Below are 16,052 nucleotides of genomic sequence, written 5' to 3'. Positions count from 1 at the left end.
GTCTAGTTGTGTCTAACTATAAGGGTGGTGTTCATCTCCATTACAAAGCCAAGGGAGCCAGCATTGTTTGAAGATGACTCTAGTAGACATGTGGCCATCATGACTGCATGGAACATTTTTACCTTCCCATCGAAGTGGTACCTATTTATGTATTTGCACTTTTATATGCTTTCAAACTGCTACCTTGTTAAACTATATGCAATTTCATAAAGTTTAGTATCTGCTTTTTATTTGCAAGCAAGTACAGGTAATCCTGATCCAGAATAGAGTTATAATTCATGAGTTTCACTCCTAAATTCAGGTATGCACAACACCTGGCTCATGGGTCGCATACAGTCTTTTGGTATTTTGTCTCAAGGATCCTAACTACTGATGAATATGCTGGTATAGAGGCATCTCCCTCCATGCCTCTCCCCCAATGTTCCATTTTACATTAAATTTGTAGCTATGCCAGCAAATTTGACAAACTCAGGGGGAAAAATTGAAATGAATACTTTCATTTTAAAGCAAGTCACATAGTACTCATCGTCTTATAAAGCCAATCAGGAGACCTCCTGGATGTACTAACTGGCTTCAAAACAAGGTATCCAGTGCCCATACAGTATATCTTGTTTTAAAGTGGAAATTATATATATATATATATATATATATATATATATATATATAGAAAAAGAAAAAATAACAATAACCAAGTTCAGCCATATCCATGCAATCTAATAGTCATATTAACATCTACTATCTAATCATATACATTTTTCGTGTTATATTTTCTTTACGTACATATCTAAATAACCATTCTGCATCTTTATTTTACTTAAGTATTACTTTTGTTGTTACATTGTTTCCCACAGATAAGCTATTTTTCCCCATTCATTTTTATAAATTTGTAGTGTCTTATTACTCAGTTACATTGTTAATTTGTGCCATTTCCAATTAGTTTTAAGATTCACTAATCTAAAATTGGAATTTGTTGATCTCTCCATTTCTTAGCGTAAACCATTCTCGCAGCTGTTACTTCATATAAGAGAGTACAGTCAAATTTCTTCCCTTTCTGATTTTCTAAACCAATTGGTATATGTAATAGATAAGGTTCTGGACTTAGAGGGAAATTAATTTTTAATGCTTCTGTAATTCTTTTATGTATTTCCCTCCAGTATTCTTTGCCCCAAGCTATATTAAGGGTGGCAGTGAAGCCCCAAGTCCTGCTCTCAATTAAGCAAGAAACAAAAGAAGAGCAAAAAGCCTAAGCCCACAAATGATGATTTTAAAGGGGGTGTTCAGTTCCCCCTTCCCATTCACAGTGGTTCTAATCCTTGTATTGGAATGACAAGAGGTACCAAGTACATATTTCATGCAACAATTAAACGACTCAGCAAACAAACAGTAACACTTCCTTGTCACAACATAGATCAGGCCAATGTGACTCAGACACTGGTCTGCACTACCATAACAAAATGGAAATGGAAACAACAACAAAGTAAGTATATTCATTCAGTACTCAAAACCACTAAAATATCAGGTATACTCAGAGCTCAGAAAGTTACTTTTAAGAAAAATGAATACAATGACTGCTGAAGCCATCTATAACTGTGTTGCAGTAGAATGATGCTCTGGGGCCCAGTTATGGAAGGCTCAGCATGTCATTGAATTCATTATTCTTAAAAGTAACTTTCCAAGCTCTACTTTGTATTTATAAAACAGTGATATGAAAGATGGACTGAATCATGAGCATAATAATTTTCAGATGTATAGTATTTTGAGAATCAGGCCTGATGATTCAGCACCCTTGAGACCCCAGAAGTCACATGAGATCACATCTGATCCCTGCCCAGGGGGATTACAACAGAGAAGAGATTTCTCAGGGGTATTATGAAAATGTGTGCCTTGTTCCTCTGATTCCTTTGTTTCCTGGTTAGTGTTAACTAAGCAATGGTTAAAACTGCTGTTTGAACATAATCTAAAACAGAATATTACATTAACCTAAACCCATTTACATGATTGGTGAAACTGAATTGCCTCCAAGTAGGAATTCAGATGTGTTGTAATCATTCGGGGGGGGGGGGGGAGGGGACCATCCACCTACCTCTTCCAGAGCAAGGTAAATGTGAGGTTCCTTGGCATTTCCTGATGCTCTCTTCAGCTGACATGGAACAAGAATGTGGATGCTCACACTTCTTCCCTTTCCACCCTGCTTTGCAGTCACATCTCCCACAGTTACACTGTCCATGACCTTAACAACAACAAAATAACAAGATAAATTAGGGCTTCATCTGTATGCCACATACTACAGCTGTGGTTCTCAACTTTTGGTTCTCCAGTTGTTTTGGACTGCAAGAAGACTTAGTAAGCATGAACAATGGTCAAACAATCTTGGAGATGAAATCCAAAGCACCTGGAAGATCAAAAGTTGAAAGTTACTTTCAAAGGTTGAGAGTCTTTCTCAGGCCCTGTTTAAACACCATCTGGAGCAGTGGAGCATGGTTTCTTCTGATAGTGTGCACATCTTCTCCTCATGTGTTTAGAGGACCTGTACAGATGGACCTACTATAAGGCAGACTGGGGTGGATATTTCACACAGTCCATGCTGAGGGCCAGGAAAGTGGGTAGCAAGGGTTTTGTAGTACAGAGTTGTGTGGCCTGGTTTGTGCTCCCTCCGCTAGCATACTCCCTTCAGGGGCAGTGGAAAACATTGTGTAGTCTGCACTGGCAAACTGGATGTAAAGAATACTCAAAAAATTTCTCATCAAGACTATTGAAAAATTATCGACTGCTATGACATTTATTTATTTATTTATTTTGCATTTCAGGACCTCTTTTATACAAAAAGTACTTGCACAAAACTTCTGTACTTTTGCACAAAAACCCACAATGGCTTGTGCAAACTACACTACTTTCAGTGAAAAAACTGAAGCTTTTTACACAATTTTTTATGTTGCAGAAGTCCTAAAATTTGAAAAATAATTTGGAAATGTGCCTAGATTCTCATAAACCTATACACCAAGGGCAAAATGTTTGAGAATCATCTTGCATGGGAGAATGAGAAAAGCAAAGATTCACATCCCTAGATGAACCGCCAGTCTCGCCAGTTTCGACATCAGCTTTAGTACATAGAATGGAAAGGGTGTGTTGCCATCTTTTTTTGTTTACTTGTTTCACTTCAGCACAATATGTTGGACTGATGTAGGGCTGGCAGCATAATCATGTACCATATTTCCAAAAGTTGTCACATTAAATTCCTTTTGTTAGTGGAACAATTTGCCTTATGTCCCAGGATTGCCATTTGAGCAGCAATGAAGAGATGAGGCAAATATCCAATCCAGATAACATGTGAATATGCTCTTATTATGATACTTCGAGTATGCTAAGTGCATTTATGTCCCTAAAAATATGCTGTCCTGTGGAATGGAAAAGAGGCAAAATATAAATTTGCTAAACAAAATAATACATGAAAATGAAAAAAAAAAAAAAAAACGAAGATAAAAATGAGCCAGTGTTGTGTAGTGACTGCTGAAGTTGGACTCCAGGAACCCAGGATTCAAATCCTCCATCAACCATTGAAAACCACTGGATGACCTTGGGCAAGTTAGATTCTCACAGTCTCAGAAGAAGGCAATACAAATTTTGATGAGAAAACCCATTGTATTCAGATTACTGTAAGTCAGAAATGACATGAAGGCACACAACAAAATAAAACAAGCAACCTTGTATTCTTCTTCCTCTACAGGGACATATAATTTCTAGAATTTTCACACTGTTTTGCTTTACAGTGGATAAGAACACATCAAATCACCATGAAGAAAATCACATCATCATGTAGCCTGGCTATAAAAATGTTTTTCATTCATTTCCTTAACACCAGTGCTACTCATGTTTGGAAAACAAAAGTAATTATTACAAAGTAGTACCCTCTTTCCTGCTGGGGAAATTTGTTAAGAGCCATCCTGTTACACTCTAACTGATAAAACTGTTTTGAAGAAGACAATCATTCAACTAAATAAAGTGCTATGAAATGAACTTTCTAGAATAATGGGAATCTCAATTTAAGGCTGTCTCTCCGTGAGTTAAAGTTGTCTCCCAGCTCTTGGTGAATGAAGTCTTGAAAATAACCATTGTATTTCATTTAGTCACAGGCATGTGCTTATTTTAAAACTGACTTATTATGATTCCCAACTAGTTAATTTAGACACTTTATTGTAGGCTGATTACCCTTCTCCCCAACCACTAAAAAACCATGAGTACTTTTACCTGCAACACACTGGAATCAGTTCCGACTCTACCACGATGATGAAATAACACTTTTTCTTGCTACCAAGTCAGCATTTGTTTTGTTTCTACTCAACACTGTGAATAGCATGAAATATGCGCTCCCAACATGTGGAATGAATGATTCAGCTGGCTAGCGCTAAATGCCAAGCAATCTTCTTTGATGGCCTCAGCTGGCCTACCAAATTATAATTAGGGTGCATCAAAGGTTTCTGAACAGTTTGGGTCACTAAAAAGGTGAGAGGATAATAATCCAAAATTGAAAGGTAGGAGATTCTACTGTTTTGCATTTTGAATTAAACTAATGTGCCAGTGTTTTCTGAACATATACGCTACCTAACCTGGAAGTCATTTCTGTTAAATGGCACATATTTATTAAATAGTCTGATCTCTTATGAGATGTCACTTCATGTGGTAAAATATACTAGCAACCACCAACCTGATGCCTTGATGTCTTGGAATAGCCATCAGCTATTCCTAGTTTATGCAGCCATGTTAAAGCCTTTCCATTCAAAGATTTAATTTACCTGAACAAAAATCATCTGAGTATCTGTCATAGAGGGCTTTGCAGTTTCGTTCATCACACTCACAGGTGTCTCCATGAATATCGCCCCAATCTCCAGTTGGGTCAACATCATGACACGTGCATTCTCCACATATACAGGTGCCTAAAGAGAAAAAAGTTGATATTAACATGATCAATGATGAATCAATAGATTAGGATAGTCACTATTAAGAACAAAATAACATTACCTGGAACACATCACTTTTGTGCACAACAAGGGCATAAAGACACTTAAGCTTATCGCACAGCATTCTGAAAACGTTCTGGGAACCTAATGAGAGTGGAATGCCATGAACTTTACCGCATGGCTTGGTTCCCATCGAGTTTCCATTCTGAGCTCAATGTGTCCCAACAGCGTTCCAGGGTAAGAACCGTAAAAAACAGTTCTCAGCCAGCTGGAACATTCCCGTACCACTCCAGGAGAAGTTTGTGTGGTAATCCTATCCATTCCCATTCCATCCTCGTGTTCTGATTGGCTGGGACAATTTCCGCTTCTGCTGTCCTAGAGCATCTAGAAACGCTAATGTTCTTCTGGGTATGATGCGTCGCCATTTTAAAAAAAAAATCAGCATGTTAACATGTCAGAATTTTTTTTCTCAAAGCCAAAATGGTTTTCCCCACATCATATTTAAACAAATGTTAACATGCAAATTCTTTTTAATTGTTATTGATATATATATACACACACATGCACACACACACACACGCACACATACACACACACATTGTGGATATGTATATGTATGTATATATGTGTGTGTGTGTGTGTATATATATAATGGTTATGGATATATATATATGTATGTATGTATGTATGTATGTATATGTATGTATGTGTGTATATATGTATGTATATATATATATATAGTATTGTTTTTATATATATATATATATATATATATATGTACACACATATGCATATGTGTGTGTATATGTATGTATGTAATGGACATATGTAATCATTATATATATATCAGCAGGATGCTATGAGAATGTACTCAGCAAAAGTACCCATTCAAACATTTCTCCCATGAAATGTTTCTGGGACTCGATGGGAACGTTACAGGTTCTGATGTGATAAGCTCCACTTTTTGCAAACTAACTTGGCAACCTTGGGGAGAACCAGAGGGGGCAAAAGAAGAGGCCAGAGGCCGCTACCACCCCAATTGCTGCAGGCCCGTCGCAACTAGACACTGTGGTCCCAAGGGCAGTGGCTGTTGTGTCACAAAAAGGAACAGTAAGAAACCACTCCTTTTGCGGCTGGGTTTGGGCTGTGTTAGATGGACCCAGAGCAGCCTCCGCACGATCTGGGAACATGCGTCATGTGCACACCCCACCCCTTTGGGCCATCTGTTTGAGACCCTTGTTACTTCTTAGTGTAACAGGTAATGTTTACTCATTATCATAAAAGTGTTTGGGGGATAAGTTGTGGGCCTTTTATAGCAGTGTTTTATAACATACTAGCCTGAAAACAGTTTTGGCCTCAACTAAAGTAGACCCGCTAACTCAGTGGGAACTTGATGAGTCAGTACTCTTGTAAATTCCTTTGATTGAGTCAGTCTAATTTAGTTTGGACTAACAAATGCATTTAGGTCAGCAGTAAAAACAAAGGAGTAGCTGCTATCTGTCACAACACTTAAATTTATCTTCAGATGTCACAGTGCAAAGAGTTATTGAGAGAATTAGAGTTCTCTACCTGTCCTCATACAGGACAGAGATGACCAAGCTCTCAAAGGGAATCATTTTGTTACTGGTTTTGAGTAACTTTTTCTTCAGTCCCCACATGGCCAAGAAAGACTTTAACTGCATTGACAGTCCCTCAAGAGAACCTTGAACACGAGCTTAAGCAAACATGTCAGACAAGATGAAGGCCCATGACACTGACACCATCATTTGTCTTCTTCTGTAAGATTATGATCTCCTGAGGAAGACCATAATGGGCTTTGGAAGCTAGTGTAATGTATTTTATGTTTTCTGAATGGCCTAATAAAGGTACTGTTGTGAGAGGTATTTGCTTTATTTTCATGGCAGATAATTGCAATTAACCAATAAACAAACAAGCAAATGTTTTGTTCAGTGGAGCAAATTGTAAGTCATGATACATAAGACAAATAATCGCTCTACTAGTGTCATGCGGTCATAGAGTCATAGAGAGCAGGAAGGGACCTCATGGGCCAACAAGTACAAACCACTCCCTCAATGCAGGATCTCCAGTTAAAGCCTAGCCGGTAGGTAGCTGTCTAGCCTCCTTTTGAAAAAACCTGTGGCTTTTTTTAGCAAGAGGAAAATATAACTAGTGATCTCATTGTGGAGAGTCCCATGAAAGTCAAAGCTTTGAAAAGTTACTTTTTTGGTCATGATGGCTGGTGGATTTTTGGAATGTAGTACCCAATAAAGTAACTTTCCAAGATCTGCTGGAATATCTTCTGAGTGTATGTCAACCAGCTCACTCTTGTTGCGAGCCTTGGTTATTATGGCAGCTGAACACTCATTCACAATAAATATGTGTGTCTGCTTTATGGGATGTGCTCTCTGACACTTGTTACTCCACTCAAGATGGTGATAATGAATGAGTGGATTAAAGACAATTAACACACACACCCTTCAATTCTGCTTGATAAAACTTATCAAAATCAGTTTTAAAATGCAATGGGTAGATTAGCTGTTGTCATGCATAGAATAGGCCAACGAAAGTCAATTGGATTCCATATGATTCCATATGGATCCAGCTAGATAGACAGATTTACGAGTGGTATCAAATTATCCTGTCAGCAAACAAAACAAAACATGGTTTCTTTCATTGATGTGTGCCTGAGACTAGACATCTGGAAGATGGTACAGGAAGAGTACAATTTGATGACCTTCACAATCAGTGGCCACACTTGATTAGCCTGGCATGAGAAGTGCTGGCTATAGTTTGTGAGGGGTGGAGATAGAGGTTTCTGATGGTTCTGTTGCCCCTTCATGAGCCCTTGTGCATGGACCCATGTTATTGGATTGCCCTCAGGTCAGGTGTTTTGCCCAAGGGATGGCTAGGGAGGTGGTCACATCTTGACACTTGGGCCTCAGGTGGATCTGCATCAGGTTGCTCCCTGCTTTTGTTGATTATATCAAGGTTCACTTTAAATAGGTTTTAGGTTAAATAAAGTGGTCCTTGTTTAACTCAATGTCTTTTGTCTGGCCTCATTATTTTGTGGTTGGTCATCAAAGTATCTTCACTTCAAACTGGCCACCTAGAAGACAATGGGCCTTACTGAGAAGAGCCTTCCAGAGTACAGGTCTAATTATTGGGGGAGAATCGTTTGCCCCATGAAATGGTCTGTTGTTGTTACTGCCCTTGAGTCAATCTTGACTCACGACTGCCCTGTGGAAGAGACAACTCCAATACTCCCTGCCCTGCACTAATATCCTCAGTTCTTTCAGATTTATGCCCATGACCTCCATGATGAACTCCATTCACCTAGCATGTGGTCTTTGTTTCTCTTTCTCTTTCCTTCCCCAGCATTATTGTCTTTTCAAATGAGCCGTGCCTTTTCATGGTACTGACAGTTTCAGTTTAGTCATCCTGGCTTCCAGGGAGCTCTCAGGCCTAATCTGTACTTTGACCCATCTGTTTGTCTTTTTGATTGTCCATGGAATCCTCAGCACTCTTCTCCAGCACTACATCTCAAATTAATTTTGTCCGCTTTCTTAATTGTCCAGTTCCCTCATCCAGACATGGCAATGGTGAACACAATTGCTTGCACGATTCTTTCATCCTTAGTTGTATGTCTTTGCTCTAGTTATTTCATAGTTGCCCTACCTATTCTTAGTCTTCTGCTGATTTCTTGACTGCAGTCCCCATTCTGATCAATGTTTGATCCAAGGTACAGAGGTCTGTATCGGGCCTTAGTTTTGCATTACAAAAAGTACTGCTTTTTGGAAACCTGTGCAAACACACAGAGTAAATAGTGGCATGTATGTCATAGTGTAGTTGTTTGGGTGTTGGGCTAAAACTCTAGAAACCAGGGTTAGAATCTCAGCTCAACCATGTAAACCCACTGGATCACCTTGGGCAAATTGCACACTCTCAGCCTAAGAGGATGGCAATGTCAAACACCTTCTGAGGAAAATTGTCAAGAAAACCCCATTAGAGGTTTACCTTAGGGTAGCAATAAGTTGGAAATGACTTGAAGGCACATAGTAACAATAATGTCAGGTTCAGGATGAGGTGTATTGTGTGGAAGGAAAATGGCCAGTGCTGTAGTGTGGTGTATAAAATAAGATCCAACATTATCTGCTGTATAATAGACTTATATTAAATTGAGTGATATTGCAATGTTTAAGGATGAGAATCATAATGGACAATAAGTGTGTGTGTGTGTGTGTGTGTGTGTGTGTGTGTGTGTGTCTGCACACACACACACAAATACAGAAGATGCAGTTGCACAACAAAATAAGTGGTAGGAAATCTGGCTTGTCATTAACAAGCAGCTCTGTTCCAACATGCCCTAGGAACAGCTAAACAAACCATGGAGCTTCATTCTATAGTCAGTCTGTTGTCTCCTCCCAACAAACCAGAGAGAGAATCCAGGGGTTTCACTGCCAGACACAATAAGTGAAGCTCCATGGTTTAGGCACATCTATTGCAAGCAAGTAAAGCAATATACTGCTTGTTCAAAATTCCTGCAGATGCCTGACCTCTTATCTTGAATTAACTCACCTATTCTGTGTCTTAGTCTCATTTCACAGATGCTTCTTAGATGCCGCAAGTAGCAAGTGCTGGCCTATACTTTATTGTTTTAATATCTTGCAAACTGCCCTGGAAACACTGATGAGTGCTATAAAAATTTGTAAATACATACATTGACACACAGTCTTCAACATATACCATCTTTTTCTAATGATACATGAAATGAGTTTTCATCAAACAGTGCAACATCGGAACATTGCAAAAGATGAATGACAAAAATGAAGTTAATCCCCCTCAGCGATGTCCAGTTGTGTAGAACAATATGTGAAAGACACACCTCTGTTGCTGCAGATTTTGCCATCTGGAGAGGTGCACCTCTTCTTGATCTCCCACGGGGTGATATCACACTGGAGTTCACATTTATCGCCATGCCAACCAGCCTCACAGTAACAGTTTCCACAGTAACACTTGCCATGGCCTTAACCCAAAACAAAATGTTGACAATGAAGAAAAAAATTCTTTATAAACTATACATAATGTCGTTCAGTTCATTTTTGAAGATGATTTTTGGATACAGGTACATAAGTCTAATAGCCATGATGGAAACTTATTTTGTTTGGTAATTACAGTACGTTATCACTTCCACTGTGACATTTGCAGAAACCTTTCGAAGGACAAACTAGCCAAAACCGAGAATCATTTCAATTGTTTTCTAGCCTGTTTGGCTGGCTTGCTGAATTAACCTATACACCTCATATTTCCCTTGTTTTCTTTTGAAACTCATCGTTCACCTCATATTCACCTCCTATTCTTATGCATCTTCTAGCAAATGCCAACTTGCATCTAACTGGCACCACTGATTCATATTACAAGAAAAACAGTTTAGCTTGCCATATGGACATTTTACAGCATTTTGAACAAAAGTCATAAATTTTAAATAGCCAAGAGAGCATAAAGGAGTTGTTAGTATCATTGATCAGATTTTAAAAAATAATACAAACAAGGCAAATAAAATGTAGAAGAGTGAGATATTCTATGTTCTCTCCAGTAAGAAAACTTTGCCAGCTACTTTCCTCCTACAATGGAATTTATCTCAAAGTCTGGACAAATATGTAAGAAAAAAATCACATATATATTGTATTGAATGCCAATGATAATCATTTACAAATTTTGGTAATCATTTACAAATTATGTTGTCTGAAAAAACATAGTCTTCATTCTTTTCTTTAGGGATAGTGGTCTACTGCCTTTCTACCTCCTTCAACCTCTGCTGTCTTTCTATCCCATTTTCCACGATGCTCCATCCTTTATCAATAACTTCCCATATCCTTCCTTATCATCACTCTTGTCTCAAGTCTTTCTCACGCCGTTGTCTGCCTTGTCACTCTTCTCCTCTAGAACCTTACACATTTTATATGGGCTCATATCTGACTGGCTTCCTCCTCTCAGTTTTCCATTATTCTTCTGTTTTTATTGCTAATTCCTGCCAATATCTCTGTTGCAGCACAGACCGAATTGTCCTCAAATAAAAGATATTTGATATTTTTACCTAACCAAAATATTTTTCCAGTTTCCTGTTTTAGGCAATATAAACATCTCCAGAAATGTTGGTGCAGATTAAGAGATTTAACTACAAATTAGATAAATTGCTGAGTTTGGTGGAGCAGGGGAGGGATTGGGTTATTTTTGCATATTTCTAGACAGAAAAGTATTTTTCCTCCTAGTACGAGAAGGAATGTTTTAGGTATACATGTAAACTTGCATAAGGAAATATCTATATTTGTTTTCAAAATATGTACCTTTATAAATTATGCACAAGAAGACCTCTTTTTCATATCTAGGTCTGATCCATGCCAGTTCTATCAGGATTTTCCCCCTCCATTCCTTTTTTTTTTTTTTCTTGCAGTGAGATCAGACCCTTTTTTGTGTACATGTTTTGACAAAGTTTTGTGCTCATTTGAAATGGGGACATTTGTATGCCTATGTTTGAAATGTATATTTCCCAGTTGCAGCTGGTGACTTCCATGTCAGTAGGGCATGAACTCCACTCTTCATTTGGGCCCATACTTTAACAGAATTATTCCCATTTGCTGAGCCCTATCTCCAAAACTGGAGAGCCAATGCAATGTCATGGTTGGACAGTTGGAATGTGAGTCTGGAGACCAGGGTTCAAATCCCCTCTGGGTGGCCTTGGGCAAGTCACCCTCTCTCAAGCCTCAAAGAAAGGCAAAGGCAAACTCCTTCTGAACAAAACTTGCCAAGAAAACCTCATGAAAGGTTCACCTTAGGGTTGCTCTATGTCAGATATAATTTGAAAGTATACAGTAATAAAGCTCGAAAACTGGGGGATCTGGAAACCACCAACTTCCACTGATTTTGTTTTAAAGAAAAACCTGCTGTCCATCAATGTGAGGGTGCCAGAACATAAACTGAATCCAGTCTATGGGGCAGTTCAGAAAGAATAGACCAAGACAAGCTCATTGCAACTTATACTGTAGTTGCCTTATCTGAGGACTAGAAAGCTTGAGGAACAACAAAAAAATCCCGTATTTTGGGCTGTGGAAGTCACAAGAGGAACAGATGTTCTGTAAAGCTTACTAAATCTCAGATTCAGTTACTCTGAATTTTAATCACAGTTGTCAAGCATTTTTGATATGATTAAAGTAGAATCAGGGTTGCTGATGCATGCCAGAAAAAGGAAACCAAACTGGAATTTTCATAAAGTGCATCATGAAGTAATTTATGTTTGATGAATGTGAACATCATGTTTATTTTACTGGGAAATGCATGGCTCAATTAATTGAAATCAAAATTTTATTTCGTATTTAGGTAGAAAAAACCTTGTTAATAGCCACTTCCTGACTGCCAACCATGCACAACATGCATTTCAATTGTCCCTTATTGCTATGTTGAAAACCCAGCAATCCTAAATTGGATTCAAACTGGAATCCTCACATATTACCAGCTGGTTAAAATGTTAGATGTCTATGGACTTGTGTTTTATCCATTTGCCCTATACCCAAATTTTACTGGCAATAGGATTTACTCCTAGGTTTTGGCAGAAAACTTCACAGTGTTAGAGGAATGCCAGATATACTGTTACCATCACACATATGCCAGCTAAGAGATGCTGAAAGAGAGAAGGAGAAGGATGTAGTCCACATAGTGGCACTGGAATCAGTATCATGTAACTTAAGGAGAAGTACTGCTTTATAAGAGGGCCAGAATGGTGTAATGGGTTGAGCACTAGACTATGATTCTGGAGATCAGGGGTTAATTCCCTGTTCAGCCATGGAAACCCACTTTGTGGCCTTGGGTGAGTCACACTCTTAGCCCCAGAAAACCCCTTCATAGGTCTGCCTAAGGCTTGTCATAAGTTAGAAACAACTTGAAGGCACAGAACAACAACTGCTTTATGGATATGCATACAATTTCACTCAACATAGGTATATGCCTGCATGTTTTCAGTATTGCTACAGATAAAGCCTAAATAACACTTGGAGACTAGAAATTCAGTAACTAAGAAATTATTACGCCTATTTATATTAATGCAATATTGTTTCATTTTACTACACATTTGATCCTGACATAGGTAAAGTTATTGCTGTTGTTTTGGAAGGAATGGAATACTGATCAGCAATATTTTGGCAACACAACAGCAATAAAGACTAAAATAAATATAGCTAAAACACTATTTCAGGAGCAGAAAGTGGCAAGAATCCCTAAATCCAAGTATCCCCCAAGACTCAAGATCAAGATGAGCTCAGTTTGAACTGTCCCCTGGAAGCTACAAAACTGTCAGTGTGTCATGACCTGCAAAGGACTCATATACTTGTGATTTAAAATCCTATTTATTTTAACAGGAGGAATTACTCTAGGTGTACTAGAGAAATGGACTAATCTGCTGCTGCTTTTGCTGATCCCACTGCAGATGTTGATGTTTTAAAAATAATAGTCACAGGAAGCAAATAAGTTTTTTGGTACTGTTATGACATGGACTGGAGTACAGCAGGATACCAATTTTCCTCATACTAATCCTTGATTTGCTTTAGTGGAGTATATGCCATTGTCTACAGGGCAGAGCAATACCCTACTTCCTTTGTTCTTTGTTACTTATCTTTCTTATTTCCAGTACAAGATATCATACTAGGCTATAGCTTCCTAAAATTTATTTCTTTTCACAGCCACTACTACTACTGTCAGCAATTTTCTCTGTATGGCAGAAATTTTGCAAACTCCACTCCTACATTTCCAGAAAGAAAATAATGTATTTCAGCTGCAAAATCATCCTCTCAGTCCCATTCTTCCTGATAGTTGTTATGGTTAAGTCCCATTGAGGGCTTCTGTGAATTTAATCATAACAATTGTTAGTTGGATCAGGACCCTTTCAATCTAAAAAAACATAATTCCTCCCAAATCGGAGAATATGTCTATGCTTATTCACCTTTACAATTATACACTTACCTGTACACATATCTCCTGTTTCTTCATCTATGCATTCTCTGTCATCACACTCACAATATTTACCATGGATCAATCCATTCCCTTCTAAATTATCACATTTACATCTACCACAATGACAAGTTCCTGTAAAAAATAATTCAATATGAAATTAGGTTATGAAGATCAAACTGTGCAATGTCAAAGTCTATCTTTTCCTGTCTTCTGTGCCTTCCAGATATTTTGGAGTACAAATCACTTCATTGTTAAGGATTACTGTCTGGGGCTTATGGGAGCTATAGTCCAAAATATCCTTCTTTGTGCTAAATGATCTAATCAAATCTCATTTAACAGATATCATGAGGGATGGATGTATCTGAGCCAAAACAGTCTGCCAGAATAAGTCTCTCACCTGAATTTGAACAGACGATGTCTTGAGAATTCTTGCACATTTCATTACTTTTCCTTCGGGTAAGGTTGCAGGCTTTTGGGAACTGGCACGCATCGCCATACCAACCTTCCTCACATCTGCACTTTCCACAGTCACACCTCCCATGGCCTGGATTAGTAGGTGAAAAAAAGTCAGATGAAGTTTTAGACATGTTTTTGAGTCCTCTTTCCTCAAAAGTCCCCTTTCCTCACAAAGAAAATTAAAAAGCTCACTCTTCACACCAAATCCCAATATTTTATTCTAAGCTCATAAATGAATTATCCTGAGCCAAATTTAATTTTTAAACTAATGCTGAAATATAACTTGGCGTAATTCCAGATGAGGTACAGTCAAACTACCTCAAGTTATGGAATTTTACAGGAAGTCTAGAAGATATTGTGTTCCACTCTGGAATTCTCCTGTGTTTTCCTGTTGAGTGTTTGCACCAGGAGCCCTCTGTCTGAAAACACTGCCAAAGTGGCGATTCTTTATTACTGTACACTCTTATGTGTTTGTTGATGAATCAAATGGTTTGAATGGAAACCACTGTATAAAATCAAAATGTGGATGAACAGAAAGACAGACAGGCAGTCTGAAGATTTATATGAATCTTCATTTGAAAATAAGAAGCAAGTTGTAAAAACTTAAGAAAAACATGATAAATTGTTAGTTTCACATAGAGATCGCCTGTGGAAAAGCATGCAGGTATTTTTCTACCCTGCTGTTCTTTCTTATGGCACCATATTCCTTCTGCTGAGTAGCTAGTCACTAGCTTGTCCTGATACCTCATGGTTACCTTTTGTTTTTTAATTAGTCTGGTATAGTGATCTGAGTGTTGGATTAGGATAATGGAAACCAGGGTTTGAATCCTTGCTGAGCCATGGAAACCCACACTGGGTGACCTTAAGCAACTCACACTCTCTCAGAAGATTTTCACAACGGGGCTTACCATGGGTTAAGGACTGGTAAAGTGCTGGTAAAATGTTCCTGATGTGTCTGGGTGTGAACGGTAAAACGTTCCTGAAGCCAGTCACGCTTCTGAAATGTCAGTGAAGTGTCCCCTTGCCTCTACCATCCTTGAATCATTCACGGAGCAGCCATTTCCTATTAACGGGAACTTTGTGTTAATAGGAAATGACTGGTCCATGAACGATTTAAGGACAGTAGAGGCGAGGGGATGCTTCACTGATTTTTCAGAAGCTTGACCAGCTTTCACACCCTCACACTTCGGGAACGTTTTACTGGCGCTTTACCAGCACTTAACCCACAGTAAGCCCCAGTGTGAAAATCTTACAGGAAGGCATGGGCAAACCACCTCAGAACAAATCTTGCCAAGTCAGACAGACTTGAAGGCAAACAACAGCAACAACAACAACTGGTTTATATGGTCAATGACGTCTAACATTTTGATATTACTTGCCTCCATTTTAAATCTCTGTAGTGTGAGTTAATACAGCTAGATATATAGCAGGTATATTTCTTTGTCTGTCTCCCAAGTAATATGTTCATAAAATCGGGTTAATGATTGACCTCTAACACTTAAATAGAAGTGAGGTGGATATTTGTGAAAGTAGGAGGATCTGGCTGGCTATAAGGATCCCTGTAGTCAGAGCCTGGGAAAGTTACTCATTTGGACTCCAACTTCTAGAATTCCTTAGCTACTGTTTCTGTTGTCTGAGGAA

The 16,052-nt window shown here is 38.4% G+C and overlaps 1 protein-coding gene across 1 annotated transcript in view; it reads right to left on the bottom strand.

The window, feature by feature from the left end:
* ITGBL1 (integrin subunit beta like 1) overlaps positions 1 to 16,052 on the bottom strand; it is a 194,528-nt gene that overhangs the window by 90,394 nt on the left and 88,082 nt on the right. The window contains exons 3-7 of the mRNA XM_089507987.1: positions 14,353 to 14,499; positions 13,965 to 14,087; positions 9,838 to 9,978; positions 4,791 to 4,931; positions 2,084 to 2,230 (exon numbers count right to left, since the gene is read on the bottom strand). Coding sequence (XP_089364113.1) covers positions 2,084 to 2,230; positions 4,791 to 4,931; positions 9,838 to 9,978; positions 13,965 to 14,087; positions 14,353 to 14,499 — 699 coding nt within the window. The remainder of the gene's footprint in view (positions 1 to 2,083; positions 2,231 to 4,790; positions 4,932 to 9,837; positions 9,979 to 13,964; positions 14,088 to 14,352; positions 14,500 to 16,052) is intronic.

The sequence above is a fragment of the Sceloporus occidentalis genome, unplaced genomic scaffold (assembly GCF_023333645.1).
Source record: "Sceloporus occidentalis isolate IW3139 unplaced genomic scaffold, rSceOcc1.0.p SCAF_2, whole genome shotgun sequence".
Lineage (NCBI taxonomy): Eukaryota > Metazoa > Chordata > Lepidosauria > Squamata > Phrynosomatidae > Sceloporus > Sceloporus occidentalis.
Note: the sequence above shows the minus strand (reverse complement) of the source record. Positions and strands in the feature narration are given on the sequence as shown.